The 17,904-nt window shown below is 39.7% G+C and overlaps 1 protein-coding gene across 4 annotated transcripts in view; it reads left to right on the top strand.

The window, feature by feature from the left end:
• Positions 1 to 17,904, top strand: part of dcc (DCC netrin 1 receptor) — a 389,213-nt gene that overhangs the window by 160,820 nt on the left and 210,489 nt on the right. For all 4 annotated transcript variants that reach the window (XM_085168991.1, XM_085168990.1, XM_085168994.1 and 1 more), the window contains exon 5: positions 2,031 to 2,167. In XM_085168991.1, the coding sequence (XP_085025117.1) occupies positions 2,031 to 2,167 (137 nt within the window). The remainder of the gene's footprint in view (positions 1 to 2,030; positions 2,168 to 17,904) is intronic.

The raw sequence follows: 17,904 nt of genomic DNA, 5'->3' as shown, positions 1-17,904 counted from the left end.
TAGGTAAGCGCCGTGAACTGTCTCTACTCTCCCCATGAACAGCCCCAGAAAACACAGTCCCAGAAGCACCAGCGTCCTTAAAACTCACCACAGCTGGTCGCACAGGGGTCCCTGAATCCGGCTGTGGGGTGAAGCGCCGGTGGCGCGAATGTTTCCTTCCCACCGCTGACGGCTCCGACAGGCAGGGAAAAACCCCTGGGGGGTCGGGCCGTGAAACCTCCGGTGGGTGAATCTGAGACGGCTGCTTTGTGGCGGTCGTTGTCCGTTGTTGCGGGGCAGAATCTTCCGAAGCTTGCACCGCTTCCCGGGCTTTATGCAGATCAGCGATTAAGTCAGTAAATCCCCGGACCTGGTGGAGATAGGGATTTCCGGCCAGGATAGCCTCAATGGCATTTATCCCCACAACCTTCGCTCGTGCATTGGAGGTGTGGGTTACCCAGTCCACCAGGCGTAGGGCGCGTGTGAGGTCGCTCTCCCCGGACAAAGCTGCTGGATCCATCTTGGTGTCTGGTCCTGTTTGTCACGGCTGGGGCGGCAGTCGTGTGGAGGTGAGGAAGGAGGATCCAAAAGCAGACAGTGGCGGAGGTGCAAGTGGGTTTTATTTACAGTGCACAAATAACCAAGGTGTGGGCAGAACTGAACATAAACCTAAACTGGAAAAGCTAATACAAAAGGAGGACATGGAGCGAGGGGCAGAGAGACGCGGAGCAGATACACAAATGAACACAGACGACGCGACGAGAAACACAGGCAGACACCAACTATAAATACACACACCAGGTAATCAGGAAATGGCACACAGGAGGGCAACACAGCTGGGAGGAATCAGGGCTGACGGGACAGGGGAAATGTAAACTGAACATACTCACATCAGACAGAGACCTTCACAATAAAACAGGAAACTCAGACACGAGGAACCAAACAAGACACAGAACTAAACAGACAGCTTCACAAACAGGCGGGGTGACACGATAGACAGACAGAGACACAGACGCAGACTCAAAGGCAGACCGAATATAACACATAGAACTCAAACAGTAATAATCAACAACCTCATAATAAACTAGAAAATGATAATAAACTGAAAGCGCTGGGTCACCGACCCAGGACCATGACACTGTTAGTTTTATCAGGTGACTCTTGTGTCCTCTCTCAGTCATGTCTCTGTGTTTATGCTTTTGCTACATAGAGTTTGCATGTTTTGAGTCTGGGTCTCTGTCTATGAGCTGTCTAATTTGGTCTCATGTCCCATGTGTATTTTGTTTTGCTTTCCTTCCCTTAGTTTGTTTGTAGATTCTGTTCACCTGTGTTCTCCAGGTGTTTCCATTCTGTTCTTACCTCATGTGTGTATTTAAGTCTTCCATCTTCTTTTGTTCATAGTCATGCTGTTGTCATACTTCTCCTTGCGTGTGATCTGTATTATCAGTATTGGAAACTAGTAAGTTTTTGATTTGTGTGAGAGTTTTGGTATTTTTGTATCGCCCTCCTTAAAGTCCAGCAATAAAACTGTTTTATGTTTAGTCCTGTGTTCTGCAATTGGGTCCACAGTTTGCCAGCCACACACTGGCTCATGGCAGAAAGCATGTGGCCAGTCTTCTCTGACCTCCAACCTTAACAAATCATTTTTAAAGAATTGTTACTCAATGTGTATTTTTTTCTTTTATTGACCATTCTCTGTAAACTGTAGAGATGGTTGTGTTGGAAAATCCCAGCAGATTATTGGTTTTTGAAATATTCAGACCAGGCTGTCTGGCATAATGAACCATGCCAAGTTCAAAGTCACTTAAATCCCCTTCTTTCCCATTTCCAATGCTCTGTTTGTACTTTATCACATTGTCTTGACCATATCTACATGCCTAAATGCACTGAGCTGCAGCAATGGGTCAGATAGTTGTGTAGATCAGTTGCATGGGCAACAAGTATATATAGAAATAACTTATTATTTAGGTATCAAAGCTAGGCTGATCGTTCCTCTATGCAAGTAACAAAGAAGCAATAATGAAATGCAAAAACTCCTTCCTCCCTTTTAGGAACAAGAAGTACTCTCTACTGGCAGGCAGCAACTTGATCATCAGAAGCGTCACTGACGACGACTCTGGCAGTTACAGCTGTACAGCCTCCAACAAGAACCACAACATCACTGCCTACGCTGAGCTCAGTGTACTAGGTGAGGAAATACAATTATTATATGACCCTTTCCCACCAGGCGCATGACAGTCCTTACTTGGTCAAATATCAACTTACGTCCTAACTTGGATAGAAAAACAAGAACACACAAAGGTTTCTGTGTAAAATTAAAGAGCAAAACTGTGTCACTTACCAATGCTCCTTAGGGAAAAAAGGAAAAAAAAAAATAACAAGAGTTGTTCCACCTCTGTGGAAATTTAAAAAATAAATAAAAATGAATAAGCAAACAGAACAGGGCGAAAACAGTTGGCATTCTTACATTGACAGATAACCTCCAGAATCAAATGCAGTGTTGTTGTTGTTTTTCTGAGCTGACTGTTTGCGTCAGGAGGTTTTCATAAATAAAATATATTTGTATTTATTGTCTGACTGCTCCTCAGCAGCTCGTGCATTCAAACTGAAGGTGCTCAAGGATTCTGTTGATTGTTTGGTTTGAAGCAATTATTTTCAAAATGTATTTTTTCCTGAAATTTTATTCATTTCATATCAGTGCTAGCAATTTTTACTGTGAAGCAATTGTGTAGAGGTAATTATGAACATCCTAGGACTGTAACTCAGCAGTTGTGGCAAACCGTTCCCCCCAAAGTTTACAGACAAAATATTTAAAAGGCTAAATGATAAACTGATATTGGTAAATATTGATAAATATGAAAATCACCATTTGAATGTCTAGAGACTTCTGTAGTTTTTATTTTATTTATTTTTAAATTCATCGTGTATTCAGATATCCCCTGAAAAAGTTCAGGTTCAACAAGATTAAATTAGTTGTAAAAACAGATGAAACTGAGAATATGTAACAGAAGAGTTCTGAATAATGACTCTTCACTGACAGAGAAATAGCTGACCTAACTACCGGTATGCTAGAAAAGCTTTCTGGTGAAATATAGAGATAAAACACTCTCTGTGTGGAGAGTAAGCAGCATTTAGCAGAAAAAGCCTGTTAATAATGTTCTTATGTGATGATGTACAAATTAGCCACGTACTTATGTCAGTTATCTACACGGAGCTGTAAATGCCATGTTATAAGCATACAAGTCTGCTGATAGCTACAATGTGCAGGGGTCATTCAGGTAAAGCGAGAGCTACAAATAAACTGAGTTAATTTTTAATCCATGATCTGAGGAATCACGCCTGTGGTAAAAAATGGTTTCCCCTCATTATTAATATCAATCCCCACTAACAAAACAAAACCAAAACTATAGACTGTGGAAAGAAAAATTGAGGTATCCACTCTGAAATGTGGCTTTTGAGAATTACACCTCTGCTAAATATTTAAATAAAAGGTCTTTCAGTTGCCAGAATCACTCCTAATGTTATAATCAAGGCTCCAGACCATCTGTTTCAGGAGAGAAGCTGGTTCTTTAAGGCTGGTAGTGTCAATTTGAAACCAAGCAGAAACCTTCCTGTATTCCATATCAGAAAACAAACTTCTAGAAGTCTAAAACAAAATGTTCTCATCATTAATTGTGCCCTGATTTGTGTGTAATTCTGTCACAAAACCAGAAACTAATTGTTTGTGCTAAGGTCTTAGGATCACAAAACTATTTCCCAAGATAAAACTTTTATATAATTTGCGATAAATAATGTTCTAAATTGTTATTTTCCTCTAATTACAGTAAAATGTCTTTGTAGCATCTTTCAAAACTTTGTTGTTTGCTTCACAGATGTAGGCTTACCCTAAAATTATACAGATATATTCACATCAAGCTTTGCAAAAGCTAAACTTCCCCCAGGCTTCATACAAGACTGAAAGCAATCTATATTTGTAGTTGAATCCCATCAGGCTGCTGCTGTGCTTTAAAGTCAGCACAATCTGTAGGGAAGTTTATCGTGCATGAAGTCTCTCAGCATCACCTCAGGAACAGCGCTGGACTGCAGGGTGAAACTTGTCCTGCGGTGACCAGAGCCAGAATTAGGTCAGTGGTCAAATGACGCCCACTGGGACGAAAATACCCCCACATAAACACACATTAAAAAAAAAAAAAGCTGTCAGTGCCAGTAACAGTGAACTCATTTGTGTCACGAGCAGTTAAACATGACTCTTACAGCAATTTGTTTTTGCACCACTCGTGTTTGTGAGGAGTCAGCAAGAAGTCAGTGCCTCAGGCAGAGGAAGTGTTTGGGGGGATTTGCATGTGCGGCTTACTTAAATTAGCTTTCAGTCCTGTTTTAAAGTGCTCACCTGGACCAAGGTAAGGGAACTCAGAGCTATTTTCCCTATAGACTACTATACAAAGAGCAATTCTTTGCAACAAGAGAAGTCGACCCCTGCTGGTCAAGAATGCAGGTTTAAGGCCCATTTATATTGTCTTCCAGATGATCTTTTTGCACAACTTAATTGGCATTCTCATTTAGTTAAATGGCAGGGCTTTGTTTTTTTTCACACGGAACTAAAGTTAGGAAGTGACAGACAGAAAAGTTTTCTTGCCACATGAAGACATTAGGTCTTCTTCAGACTAGCTGATGAACAGGTGTTTCTTTTAATGCTGTCAGTACCACAAGATTTTTCCGTACAATTAGAATCCGTAATAGCACCTCTAATGAAACACAAGCTAGTCTTATTTTTCTACAGCAGAGAAAGCTGAAATCAAACATAAGCAGCTGTTGTTTGTTGGACTCAGGAGAAAATCTGCAAATTAACCTTCGGGTATTTTCAGTCTCCTTCCAGCTGGGCCTCTCTACTCGTCTCTGTCCTTTCATGTCTTTGTCTCGGTGTCCTCTCTGAGTCTTTCTCTGTGCTCGCACCACATTCATATTCTGTTTACACTCCACTCTCAACGGCCACCGCCGGCAAACATCACATGATGTTTACAACAAACAGGAGAAGAGTCTGCGTCTTCAGTGTGTCACGCCTCAAATCTGATCATAAAGTAGCATGTTCTGACATGTAAACACGAGTCGTACATTTCCAAAGTGTGTGTATTTGTTCCTGAAATGTACCGTAACACACAATGGTCCCAGAGACTGTGTTGGTTTGTGTTGACAGAGAATTTCAGGAGGAGCCTTCATATGTAAAGGAGAGAGAACCCTTTAAAAAAAAAGCTCTTGAATCTTTGTTTTCTTCTGCTTATGCAGCTCAGAGTTACAGAGAAAAAAAGTGTCCACATGTGTCTTTCCTCTTATAGATGTGAAATAGCAATAAGCTGGATGAGCTGGCAGTGAACGGAAGGCTCTGCTCTTTTATTCTCTAATAGCTAATGTGCAGTCACTAATATATATTGATCCACTTGTGCTATTCCTGAAAACAAACATTTTTTTACGTAAATCTCTAAAGGCAAAGGTTAAAAAGGGATAATTGTGGGTTGAGAAGAGACGTCCCCTGATTCCCCAAAAAGAGAAGCATTTAACAAACAATAATTGCTCAAAAATAAAAGGCTTAAAGCGCACTGTTCTGCTCATTTCAGCTCCAGCTATATTTTATTTTTGGATTTTACTAGAGCAGCTGTGTATAATGCAGTTTAAAATAATGCTTATTTGTCTTTTAGTTCTATTTAATTCGATTAAACTGAATTCTATTTATATAGCACAAAATCATAGTTGCCTCAAACTGGTGTATATTTTAGGGTAAAGACCCTATAATCAAAGAAAGAAACCCCCAGCAATCAGCCAACTATCTGTGAGCAAGCACTTTGTGACAGTAGGAAAGAAAAACTCCCTTTTAACAGGAACACACGAGCGGCAGCTATCTGCCACAACTGGATGAGGACGATGGGAGTTGGACAAAAAATCATGTTCTGAACTGTTTTAGCCCCCCCACCAAGTTTTTTTTCCCTGATCAATTGCCACACAACACACAAGTGTAAAGCAAGTGGGTGGGGCTTGCGTGCAATTCATGGATGTAAGGCCAAGATAAGTGTATACGCAATAACCGCTGCTATACAGAGCCAGGAGTATAGAAAACTGTGAAGCTGGGCATTGAAAGCTTGTACATACACTAACATTTTAACATGTTTTGTATTGCAACAGTAAAATCATTAAAAACATATTAGACTCCCTGTAAGTCACAATAGTGGCTGCCATCTTACCATGGAGTCCTTTGTACAGCTACGGTACTTTCTTGAAAATTTATTTAACTGCACTCTAATCTCTGTGCAATTAAATGTCTGAGTGGGCTAGGGTTGAATGAAAGAAAATATTCAGCTAAGGCCACCAAATGAAGAAATCCAATTCAGACAGATTTGAAATCAAAAGCAAACTTTAATCAAAGTTACTTGCATGCACACTAGAAAATAGCTGGATAATCAGCAATAAATCCAACATAAGATGAGGAAACAGAAGAACAGCAACTTAAAACAAAAAAAAGGGATACATTGAAACACTGTAGAGGAGGTGATAACTCAAGTAGGTGAATAACAAAGGATAAATGCTAAAAGAAAAAGCATGACATGAACTATACCAGAGCCTGCAGGAGGTGGGTGGGATTGATGGGGGGCATATAAAGCACATGACTGTCACACTAGAGACGTTTGATCTAGACCTCTGTCACTTGTTAAGCTCAGACAATAAAGAAAAATACTTTTTTTTTTTAACCCTGTAGGCACTCAGATGTGCTTTTGAGTTTTCTACCTGGAAAAGAATAAAATTAATGAATATAAATCAGTCGGTAACGGCTCCACACCTGTAAGGCCAAACAGCCTGGGGCTCTGTGAATAAGCATCACTTGGGGAGTTTTGAAATAGAATTAAAATCCTTGTCCCCATCATAATGTCAGTGAGCAGAAGCCCCATTGCAGTAACTCAATTAATGATGATGTTAGCACAATGATGGAGCCTACGGCTATTATTACAAAGATCAATTATAAACAGACACATAAAAAATACTGAAAGTCAAAGCAACCATTTTAATAACTTTAAATGAGAACTACAATTACTCTACACATAATGGGCTCAGGACAATCTTCTCAGGACAACAATTATCACATCTTTGAGCAAATAATTGAGCTGAACCTTTCTCCAGAGTGAACTTTGTGTCTTCTCTCTATAATGGCAGCTTTTCTTTCTGCAAAGCAGTGTTAGTAACCACATGCAAGTCATTACAGAGGGAAAAACAAAGGATTAAGCAGATGTAAGAAGGGGGAGAATAAGGAAAAAGAATTCAACTTTTAAAAGTGGAGTAAAGCTGGTGCATTTCTGATAAACACATGGAGGTTGATGCTGAAGCCTTTCTACACTTTGTGCATTTTAATCCATCTCTCCATCATTTCCCCTCTTTTTTTTATTCCTTATTTCAGAGCTGAAGGCGACATGGTATTAAACTGAAGTTTCTCTTATCATGACGAGCCTCGAGCTATCTGTAAATCCACTCTCAATTTATTCATTCATCCCTCCTGTGTCTGCCTTTTATCTCCGTTTGCTTCATCTGCAAATTAAATATATTTGATAACGTGAGCAGTTTACCTACACGCTCCATTTACACACTTTCTCTGCATATTTATGGACAAAATAACATGAAGATACATATACACACACTGGTCACTTTATTAGCTACACCTTGCTAGTACTAGGTTGGACCTCCTCTTTGTGGCACAGATTAAACAAGGCGCCGGAAACATTCCTCTGAGATTTTGATACGAAATGTCATCATCACACAGTTTCTACAGATTTGTTGGTATCGCATCCATAATGACAATCTTCCATTCCACCAAATCCCGAACGTTCTTCATAGGATCAAGAGGAACAACTGAACAGGTCTACCTAAGACAGTGCTCTGTGAGTGTATGTGCATGCCAGAGTCATACTCAAACGCCGCCTTGTTAACTTCAACTTATTACAATTTTGCTTTCTTTTTCTCCACTGTTTAGCACCACTGACCATTCTAGGTGAGGGTATCTTTAGCAAGATGCTAAGTTGATGTTAGAAGCATAGCTAAGCTAAACCACTGCAGAAACTTCAATGTGTGTATAAGAAGCAGGTTTTTGTGGTCATTGAAGGCTGCTGCCCTCTTAATGCCTCAAATCAAAATGGATCATGCCGTAGGTGTTCTGAGGTCCTCGTGACTCACAGAAATATGGAAATGATTACAATCAAATTTCATAAATGCTTCACATTAAAGGTCTTCGAGCAGCTGAGCAGGAACGTTATCTCGCTCTTGTTGGAGGCTTTTAATGTGAAACGTCTTCAGGAGATCCTAATTTGCCTTGAACTCTTATAAAGTGGCAGGAAAGTAAAAGTAAAGAGAAAAATGTGCTTCAAAAAGAAACTGGGGTGGCGTCATATTTAGCGTTTGTTTTTATTTTTATACACATATTCAGTCTCTTCATAACCTGCATTTAAATTTTTTGCATGGTGCCATAAATGCTGCATATACTTTTTTTTTATCAGGTCATTAGTGTTAAGGATTTGGAAATGAAATCTCGCTGTTTATGGCCTCTAAAACATTTTGCTGAGTTCAAAAGTCGTCTGAGGACAAAGTAAACAGTTGAAGAGTGTTTATTGGTGCTTCCTCTTTAAGTTTAAAATACAAGAAGACATAAAAACCCTACATTTTAATGACAAAGTTTCCCGGACATGTGAGCGACTCACTTCCCCAGTGTCTCCCCTACATTGGCATTAAACTAAGAAATATGTTGTGCTAATATGCCCCATTACACTTTGTTTTTTTGCTAAATGGAGGCAGTTAGATGCTGATGAATATCCACAGCTAGGTGAAGTATGGAGATGTGTGTGTTCTGACTCCACAGGGCAGTGACCATGATTAGATGATTAGGATAACGAATGTGTGTGTTGTTTTCCATAATAATGAGTGCAGCCCGGCTCATTAGCCACTTCCTGTTAGCAGCTTAATGAAAGCTGTGAGAAACAAAGCCAGCGCTGCAGCTATCAGTCATATTCACGGTGCTGCTGTCAGCACAGCCGGCTAATATTTCAGGAGGATGCTAATAGAAAAAAAAAAAACAAGACAAAAGCATCTTACAGGTCAGAGGAGAAATGTTTATTTTGTTATTGTAAAGATTTTATAGTGTTATTATGAGAGGTTCTTCTTGCTTTCATAGCTTTTACAGGTTGTTTTTAATTGCAGGGTATTGTTGTATTATTTTAATATTATATATGGGATTCCAGTGCTGTTATAGTATTTATGACATAATCTGTTTTTGAAATATAAACTCATTTTCAGTAAATCTGCAAAATAGAATGAGCTCAATGAGACTGAAGATTTGACTAAAAATAATTAAACGATCCCTCCAAGAATCGAATGGCGTTCTTATGGTGACTGTTGAATGCTGCCTTGTTTGATGAGTCAGGCTTCACTAAATCAGCTGAATAACATTAGCTTACTTGCTAACATAGACAAAATATATGATCCCCCAGCATAACCAGCTGTGCACAGTGAACTTCAAGCAATCTTGTTGCCTTCGAAATTGTTCCTGTTTGATGTCTTCTTCTTTTTTTTCTTTTTTTTTTCTTTTCTTCTCTTGCTTGGTTGCCTGTTTTCTTTTTCTTTCTTTTTTTTTATGCCTGTCCCATTTGGATCTTTAGCCATCAGAATTGTTGTCAAAGGCCAAAGAAAGATGCCAAGCGGATTTACTTTACCGATTGGATCATCATGGCCTTGCCATATTGGTCCATTTGATTGACCTTTATTATAATTATGTATTTATTTGATTTGATTTTTGGTTGTTACAGACATGACTGGGGGATAGGACAGGGAGAAAGAATGACTGAAAAGAAAAATAGAGGGGAGAAGAGATGGTGAGAAAGGGGGGAAGAAAAAAAAGAGAAAAACAAACAAAACACCTGGAGATAAGAAAGAACAGAAGAGAAAACAAACAAGAAAGAGCAACATAATAAATACAACACCATCGCAATAAACTAGCTAACAGTAGATAACAGTAGATACTAAATATTACATGTTATTGTGCAGTACGCAAGATTAAGAGCGCACAATGTGCTTTGAGGTATCAGCCAAGAAAGGTGTAGTTTGTGTCTGTGATCACCCGTGTGTACACCTGTGTGTACACCTGTGTGGATCAGCACGCTTGTATTCAAAAGGTTTCTCCATGTAACAATCTGCTAGGGAGTGTGGGGAGCCATAGCCCCGCCCCCCAGGGCATGAAGCAGGTATGGAGGATATCCAGGCCCCAGAATACGAGGATCCAAGGAGGACCACCAGGGGGGCCTGTTTGATGTCTTCAAAGCAGTTAGTGTGCTAACAGTCTGCTATTGCATATAATTCATATATACAATAGCATTCATTAATTCGTTGTCATTATTTAACTATGATAAATTGGCAAAACCCACTAATCTGTTGCCATTTCTTACAAATCTTCATACAAAGAAATTCCGATTAAATAGAAATTAGCATGAAGTGCTTACATTTTGAGTCAAAACTAAAATCTTTTAAACAAATTCAGAAATTCCTCCACAAATAGTGATATAGTTGCTGCAGGGGAGCACAATGACCCAGAATGACTTTGTGTACCTTTTTCTAGAGGAATATAACCAGTATACAATCAGCTGGCATTCATTTGAGTCAGACCACTACTTCAAAGACACGAGCTGAGCTCATCAACAGGGCTGACATTAAATGATTGCAGCTTGCTGGCAATCTGTCTGCATTTACAACGTGCCTCGATGCAACTGCTGTAAACTGAATTAAATTGAATTGCAATTATTTGCAAACCAATCTGATAGTGACTACAGTCGGTCCGAGTCAGACTGTGATTGTTTGGAGACAGGTTGCCTCCCACCTAGAAATCTGTACATCATCTTGTAATGAAAAGATTCACCTAGAGTTTGAGGATTAACACCCTCAGCCTCTGCATGTCCAGTTGGTCACAACTACTTCTATTTGGTCTCAGACAGCAAAAAAAATAATTGCAGTCATCAGTCAATGACCAATTTTTTTTCTAGTCACATGGAGATTGCTGTTCTACCTTTAGTGTGACTGAGCCACAACGTTAGCTGCGTCGCTAACTGTTGACCCAGAGGAAAATTCAACTGATGTTCTTCTCATAGAAGATACTCCATAGGCTGTTACGAGCAACAGTCTGTGGTATTGGCAATAAAAATCAGTTAAAAAACACAAGTTACCAAAAATAGCTGGACCATTCAGGCAATCGTTGCTGCGAGCAGAAGTGAGTGATTCCTGAAGGTGCGACTGAAGCGTCACGTGCTTGCATTTAAAAGGAGAGCGTTGTGGTGTAAAATTGAAACACAGTTAATGCAGCTACAGATTCACTGCAGTCACATGCACACTGCCACACAAACATGGCTAAACCACTAACTGCACACGCACACACAAAAACTAATTCACAGCAGCAAAACTGAGATTGGTTTAGTCTCTGTGGTCTGCAGTGATTGTCTCTCTTTGCTGTAGAATCATTAAGTCTCTCTGTTAAAAAAAAGAAGAAGGATAGCAAACACACACTAACACACACACACCCTCCTGGTTGTGGCCTGCGGGGTTCCTCTCCTGATTAATTACCGGCTCTGTGAATTACTGTGGGTGTTTTAGAAAACATTTAACAAGCTGCCAAACTCCCCCACTGAGCCGCCGGCCGGCCCCACCGCCGCTTGCCTAAAGAGACTGAAAGACATGAAAGAAAGAGCGGAGCGATAGAGGGGGCGGGGTCACGGGGCTCCTGTAGAGAGGGAAGTCTTCACTAATAAAGAGGGAGGATTTAAGCGTGTCAATATGTCTGCCAGTGCCGCTAAGACCAGAATGTTTTAACACTGTCAGAACGGACAAACTGCCAGAAGTGCCCCTGGCTCTCAGATATTTTAGAGTTGTCCCTTTGTGGCTTGCTGGATGAAAGCACAGTGTCCTGGAAAGTGTTTTTAGCATAAAAATATCTTCAATTTAATTTGAAGTATCATGGGGAGTTGGAGGGAGCAGAGGGATGAATAACGCTTGAAACAAACTAATAGGCAATAAACAAAACAGTAAGTAAGTGAGGTTAAAGTTTAGCTTAAAGTCTTTAAGTTGAAAAGTGTGTCAGCATCTACACGGATAACGTATGGTTATACTAAAGGTTTCGTATCCAGGACATAGGTAGAGACCTAGAAGCTACATTTTTTACTTGCCTTTTTACTTATTTTGTTACTTGCCTCAATGCTTTCTTCCTTCAGTAGATGCTTTTGTTTCAGTGGTACATTTTGTTTCTTTGCGTTTTTCTAGACCATATTTGATTTGATTAATTAGGGAATAGTCAGAACATATCTCCAGTTCTTTCTATGTCTCCAACTGATAAATAATCCTTCCAAACAGTTTTTGATCCAGATGAACTCCAAAAGCCTCATCTCTGGTAACATTTTCATGTAATTCAGTGTATGACTTTTGGAGTAATTCTGCCTACAAACACAAGAAAATCAAGTGAGATCTTTTAGAGGAGGAAATTCGGCTAAACTTTTGTGAGAGGTATAAGGTTGTGAAAACATGGATTAGCATCTTACAATTTCCTTTAAGAGCTCGTGATAATTGACAAACAGATCGTATTACAAAACACCATGAATGAGCCTAAAATGAGCACATGGTGTTCTCATCCCGTGGTGTCAGACCACAGTATGTCTTTTCTTGATTTATTGTACAGACTACATCTATATTGTCTGCTGACCCAGGTTTATCAGCTACCTTCTTTTTGGACCTTTGAAATGCTTTGGTTTGGATAAAAATGTGCATCTTTGCAACATTGACCTCTAAGTTGAGAGTAAATGCCCTGGTCTCATCGATACCACGAACTGGTTTTCTGGACCTTGTGATGAAAGACACCTTGCAGGTTACTCACATGCCAGAAGGTTTGACAAAACAACATTATTTGGTAATGATGGGGTTAGACAGAAAATCTTGACCGTGGGCCAGGACACAAACTTTCCACCAACCTGTTATTGTCTTATGTTCTACATCTGCCGCACAATATATACAGCGGAAGGAGTCCAAGACACACTTTGGGGTTTCTTTGGAGAAAAGTCAAACAGTCTTACCCTACGTACTTCATTAGTAACATTATGAAATCTTACAGCATTTTAAATACAGTAAAACATATAAAATATCTTAAATTCAAAGGTGCATTGTCTCCAAGACCCTGGACATGTAATCAAGCTTATGAGAATGTGTGGGAATTACAAAAGTCTGCAGGAGGTGTTTGGTACCTTTTGGGGGTTTGACTTCATCCTGAACAGACAAGGAAGTTTCTGAAGACTAACCACCAGCCACCATAAATGCCATCATATCCAGTGTACATTATTTATGTCTGCTGTAGATTTTAGCAAGCAGTTCTATAAAATTCCAATACATATCATTCTCTTCTGTCTCTAATTCTTTTATAACCCCTCCTTTCCCCTCCATATCCATTATTCTACAGATTAAAGCACTGCTGGCTCTTTGGTCACGTATGGTCAGGCCATGTAATCCTTCTCAGTCTGTCCAGCGCACCGCCGCTGCTCATTTCTTTCTGCCTGATCGCAGGTTTTTAATGCGTCCGCAGAGGCCAACAAATCAAATCATCCTGACCCGTCCTTTGTCTCTTAAGCTTTGTAATCCAGGATTTGAACTCAATCAAGTCGCAGTGGGGGAAAGAAAAAGGACTTTGTGTGACTTTTCCCTAGGGCTGACCCCGAAGGGAACTAACCTGCCTCATGTTTTATACCCATCAGGCTCTCTTTGAGCTGAAATTTCAGAGCTGATTATAAAATGTTACTCTTGTGGAGGAATATCTTCTTCAGCTCGTCCACAAGACAAATGAAAGTAAAATGCAGGAGGTGATCAGTTGCAGACATCTGTTTGTTTTTACCATCTGTTAATGCTGCAGATTGTTTGGATGTTTGTGATGAACGTTGGGAGATTCCCAGTTCCTTTTCACCAGTCGGATCAGCGCCTGTTTTGTTCTTGTTTGCCGTCTTTATTCCTGCCATCTGTGTGTCTGTTGTTTGGGAATTTTTGTTATATAAAATTCTACTGCTTTGAGGTGATTTAAGAACTGAAGGTTATTCTGATTCTTTACTTTTAGCACAGTCTGTCCTTCTAGTCTGTCCTTTAAGACGATATGATGCCTAGACACTCATTCTCTACGCTGCAGATAGTTTCTACACTCAGCGGCTTGTTTGACCTTTAACCTTGCACTGCTCTCTCTCAGTCTGGTCTGGTTTTTCCTTACTACAATGTCACAGTTTGTCAGTGTCCTCCCTCCTGCTTGTTTGTCTGAGGTGATTACCTTCACGCTGGCTTCACCTGTTCGTCCGGACGGACAGCTCCGGCAGGGAAGGGCAGGTGATGTCGGCCTCTGAGGTTTTGACCCGGCTGCATCTCTCAGCACGGAACATGACTTCACTGATCTGACAGGATTTAGGTCAGGGCTGTTGGACGGCGAGAGCCACACTGAGCTAATTAGACTTTATAAATATCCACTGTGTCATCCCGTCATGATGACCACCGCTGTTGCCTGTTAAACTGCTGCCATGGCAACCAGCTGGAAGTCAGTCTTCCTGCTGTGAGCTGCATCTGAGGAAGAAATCCCATGTAAGCTCAGCTGTCTTTCACTTCTGTGTTCAGACAGCAGAGAACAATCAGCAGAGAACAATCAGTCTGAGAAGGATTTGAGTGCTCAAAATTGTAGTAACATCAAGGGGGGCAATATGTTCGTGCCAAAAACTGGAATTTCTCTAATGACCCATACAGATCGGCACCACAGTGAGTCAATAGCCCTGGACTTCACTGTTAAAACGCTTGACCTTATAGCAAAAAGCATGAATATAACATAAATGCACTTTGCTGCATTTCCTCTTGATAACAACTGAAAAGAGGGCGATTTTTAAATTTTTTTAAAATTAATTCACCGTCTTAAGTTGTATTAAAGTTTCCATTGTTAGGGCCTTGAATTGATATCAACATAGTCTGTTTGGCACTGAACTTGACTACTAGACAGTTTTGTATTGTTTGAGCCTTATGCAGTATTTTAACTGATTTTGTGTATTAAAAAATGACTTGTTGTGCAGTCATGCTGATTTCCATGGTAATTTAACATTTTATTAGGTCTTCATTAGAAAACAGCTACCATCAGATTGAACAGAAAGCATTGACCTAACATGCTGGGCGCTTTGAAAACCTGGACGATTCACCTCATATGGTAAATTAGAAGACAAGACAATGGGTTTTGTACTAAGAGACCATCAAAAAAGTCTAGTACATGAAAACTGAATGTTACTTAGCACTAATTACCAGATATGTATACTTTATGAATGCAGCTTGCTAACCAAGCTAGCTAGCATTAGCCGACTTATAATTGCCACTGTATCCTCTAATTTATAAGAGGTCACTCTTCTACTCTTCTACAAAAGCAATAAAAAGGGTACTACCGTAGTGCCAGATTCAGTTTATCTAGTGTCAACTATCCACATGCAAAACCATAAATGGCAACAAGATGTTAGACACGTTCTTCTGAGATCCTGTGACATTTATGCTAGCACACTGCTCTTGAACAGCCTCAATGTCTTACAGGATTCAGGATCTGGTAACTGTGAAAGTCACTGAAGTCCACTATACCAGTTTCCATGTTCATGAAACCAACTTTAGAGGATTTTTGCTTTGTGACACAATTTATTTTGGACACACATGGTCAGCAGATATACTCAGTTATGGCGTGATAAACATAATTGATTGGAAAGACGACATTCCCTACACAATTTACAACACCAACAGCAGCAGCCTGGACTGTTGACACAGGGCAGGTTGAATCCATGTATTCATGCTGCAAATGCCAAATTTTGGACTGGCCATCTGCAGATCAGACCACATTTTTTCAATCTTAAACTGTTTAGTTCTGGTGAGCCTGTGCCCACTGAAGTCTCAGAGTTGTGTTCTTGGCTGACAGGACACCCAGAGTGGAACCCAGAGTGGTCATCTGCTGTTGTAGTGCCAACTGGCTTTAAGGGCGGCTGTGTTGTGGATTCTGAGAAACTTTTTTGTGGTGAAAATGCAGATCACCAGTTTAAAACACCCAAACCAATCAAATCTGAGTCACCGAGTTCCCACTTCTTCCAGTTTGATTTGTAAAGTGAACATTAAACAAAGCTATTTTAAAAATGTAATTTTTTTTTAAACAATTGTTAATATCATTTTTTTGTCTGTTCCCTGGATATTTGACCTTCTCTTCTCTCTGTTTTTTACTTTTGTGTTCAGAAATAATTTCATTGTCATTCAGTCCGTAAAGAAAATTTCTGTTGCGTTTTGATCAAAGATGCACTATTTAAATAGTGAGTCTTTTCTCCCCCAGTTACCCATTAAAACATCTCTAAAGGCTTTTCAGTTTCACCTTGAGTAATGTAAAACTGAATACTTTAGTGTACATGAATATAGTTAATGTGATTTAGTAAAATGAGAACGATGAGATCTCTGAACCCAATAAATGTAATGTAGTTTTTATCTTTTTATCTTTTCTAAGTTTTTTTTTAAAAAGTGTTTTACATTTTAACCTCACAGTTATACCAGTAGTTCTCAGATAATGTGCTGATCAAATTCAGGTTTGTGACAGCCACACATTATTTCTTGAACAACAAGGGAGTTATAAAACAAATGCTAATTTATTATATTAGTGATTTAAAAATAAAAGTTTCATTTCAGTTTTATTTATATAGCACCATTGTCCTAACAGCAACAGTCATCTCAAAGTGCTTTAAATTGTACAACCCTCTCAGTCAGAGACATGATTTCAAAGACACGTACACGGTAGATCCTGAGATTATGAAAACATGACACATTAAAGGCCCTGACTGATTGTGAAGAGGGTAATAAAGAGGGGGGAATCTATCACTTGTGTGGAGGCCTGCAACTTAAAAAAAAAAATCGTTTAAAAAACTGTCAGGAAACAGTTCTGTGACAGAAAAGTCTAATGGCTTCATCTGTATGATGAACAGCCAGAAATAGTCTAATGCTAACATGGTGTCACAATTTAACATCCCAGAGAATTCTGGGGAAAAACAACCAGATGTGGGAGGTTTGTTGGCTTGTTTGAAAGTCTCTGGTAAGACAGCCGTGTCTAATGTCTGTGCTAAGGGAATGATAGTCTTAAAACAAGTCCAAATCCTGCAAATGGCCTCATAAAAGTGTGTCACGTGATTAAAAAAAAATCTGCTTTGAAACTAGAAATTTTCAAAAGCATTTATCTAATGAAGTCCAGTCACTTTCTTTCAAGCTGCTTAGACCACATTTCTGTACAATAATAATAATTTTAAAGAGGTGAACAGAGTAAACATTGAATTCTGATTATTGTTACATGTAACCTCTTTACATCCACCAAGTCACTGATAACACATTTAGGGCTAAGATCAGGTAACCCCGTTTTTGCCTGTATGTAACCCTGTAACCCTCTAAGATCTAGCTTGTGTCCAGTGATGATACCAATTCTAAGCCTTACCCTGAGCAATTTTCATGAAAAATTTAATTTGCATGTGCCTTAAACTAAACCCACCCCTAACAGTACCCAGATTAGTGGTGACCTGGATGTTCAACAGTTGAAAGTAACTCAATGCATTACAAGGTTACAGCCATCAAAGAGTAGTCTGTTACTTTATAGAGTGTCCTATGGGAGTGCACATTACATTTCCACTAAGCATACTGGTGAAAGTATGCAGAGAGAGTGTGTACCTCTGAGTATACTGAAGTTTCCTCTAATAAATGGGAAACTGTATCTGTAGCGTGCTCTCGTGGGTGGACACCAGTTTAAGTGTTTCCCTCGCTGCTCTTTGAACTCGCCCTGCTCTCACACATCGATTCATGCCAAGCCGT

The sequence above is a fragment of the Neolamprologus multifasciatus genome, chromosome 7 (genome assembly GCF_963576455.1).
Source record: "Neolamprologus multifasciatus chromosome 7, fNeoMul1.2, whole genome shotgun sequence".
NCBI lineage: Eukaryota > Metazoa > Chordata > Actinopteri > Cichliformes > Cichlidae > Neolamprologus > Neolamprologus multifasciatus.
Note: the sequence above shows the minus strand (reverse complement) of the source record. Positions and strands in the feature narration are given on the sequence as shown.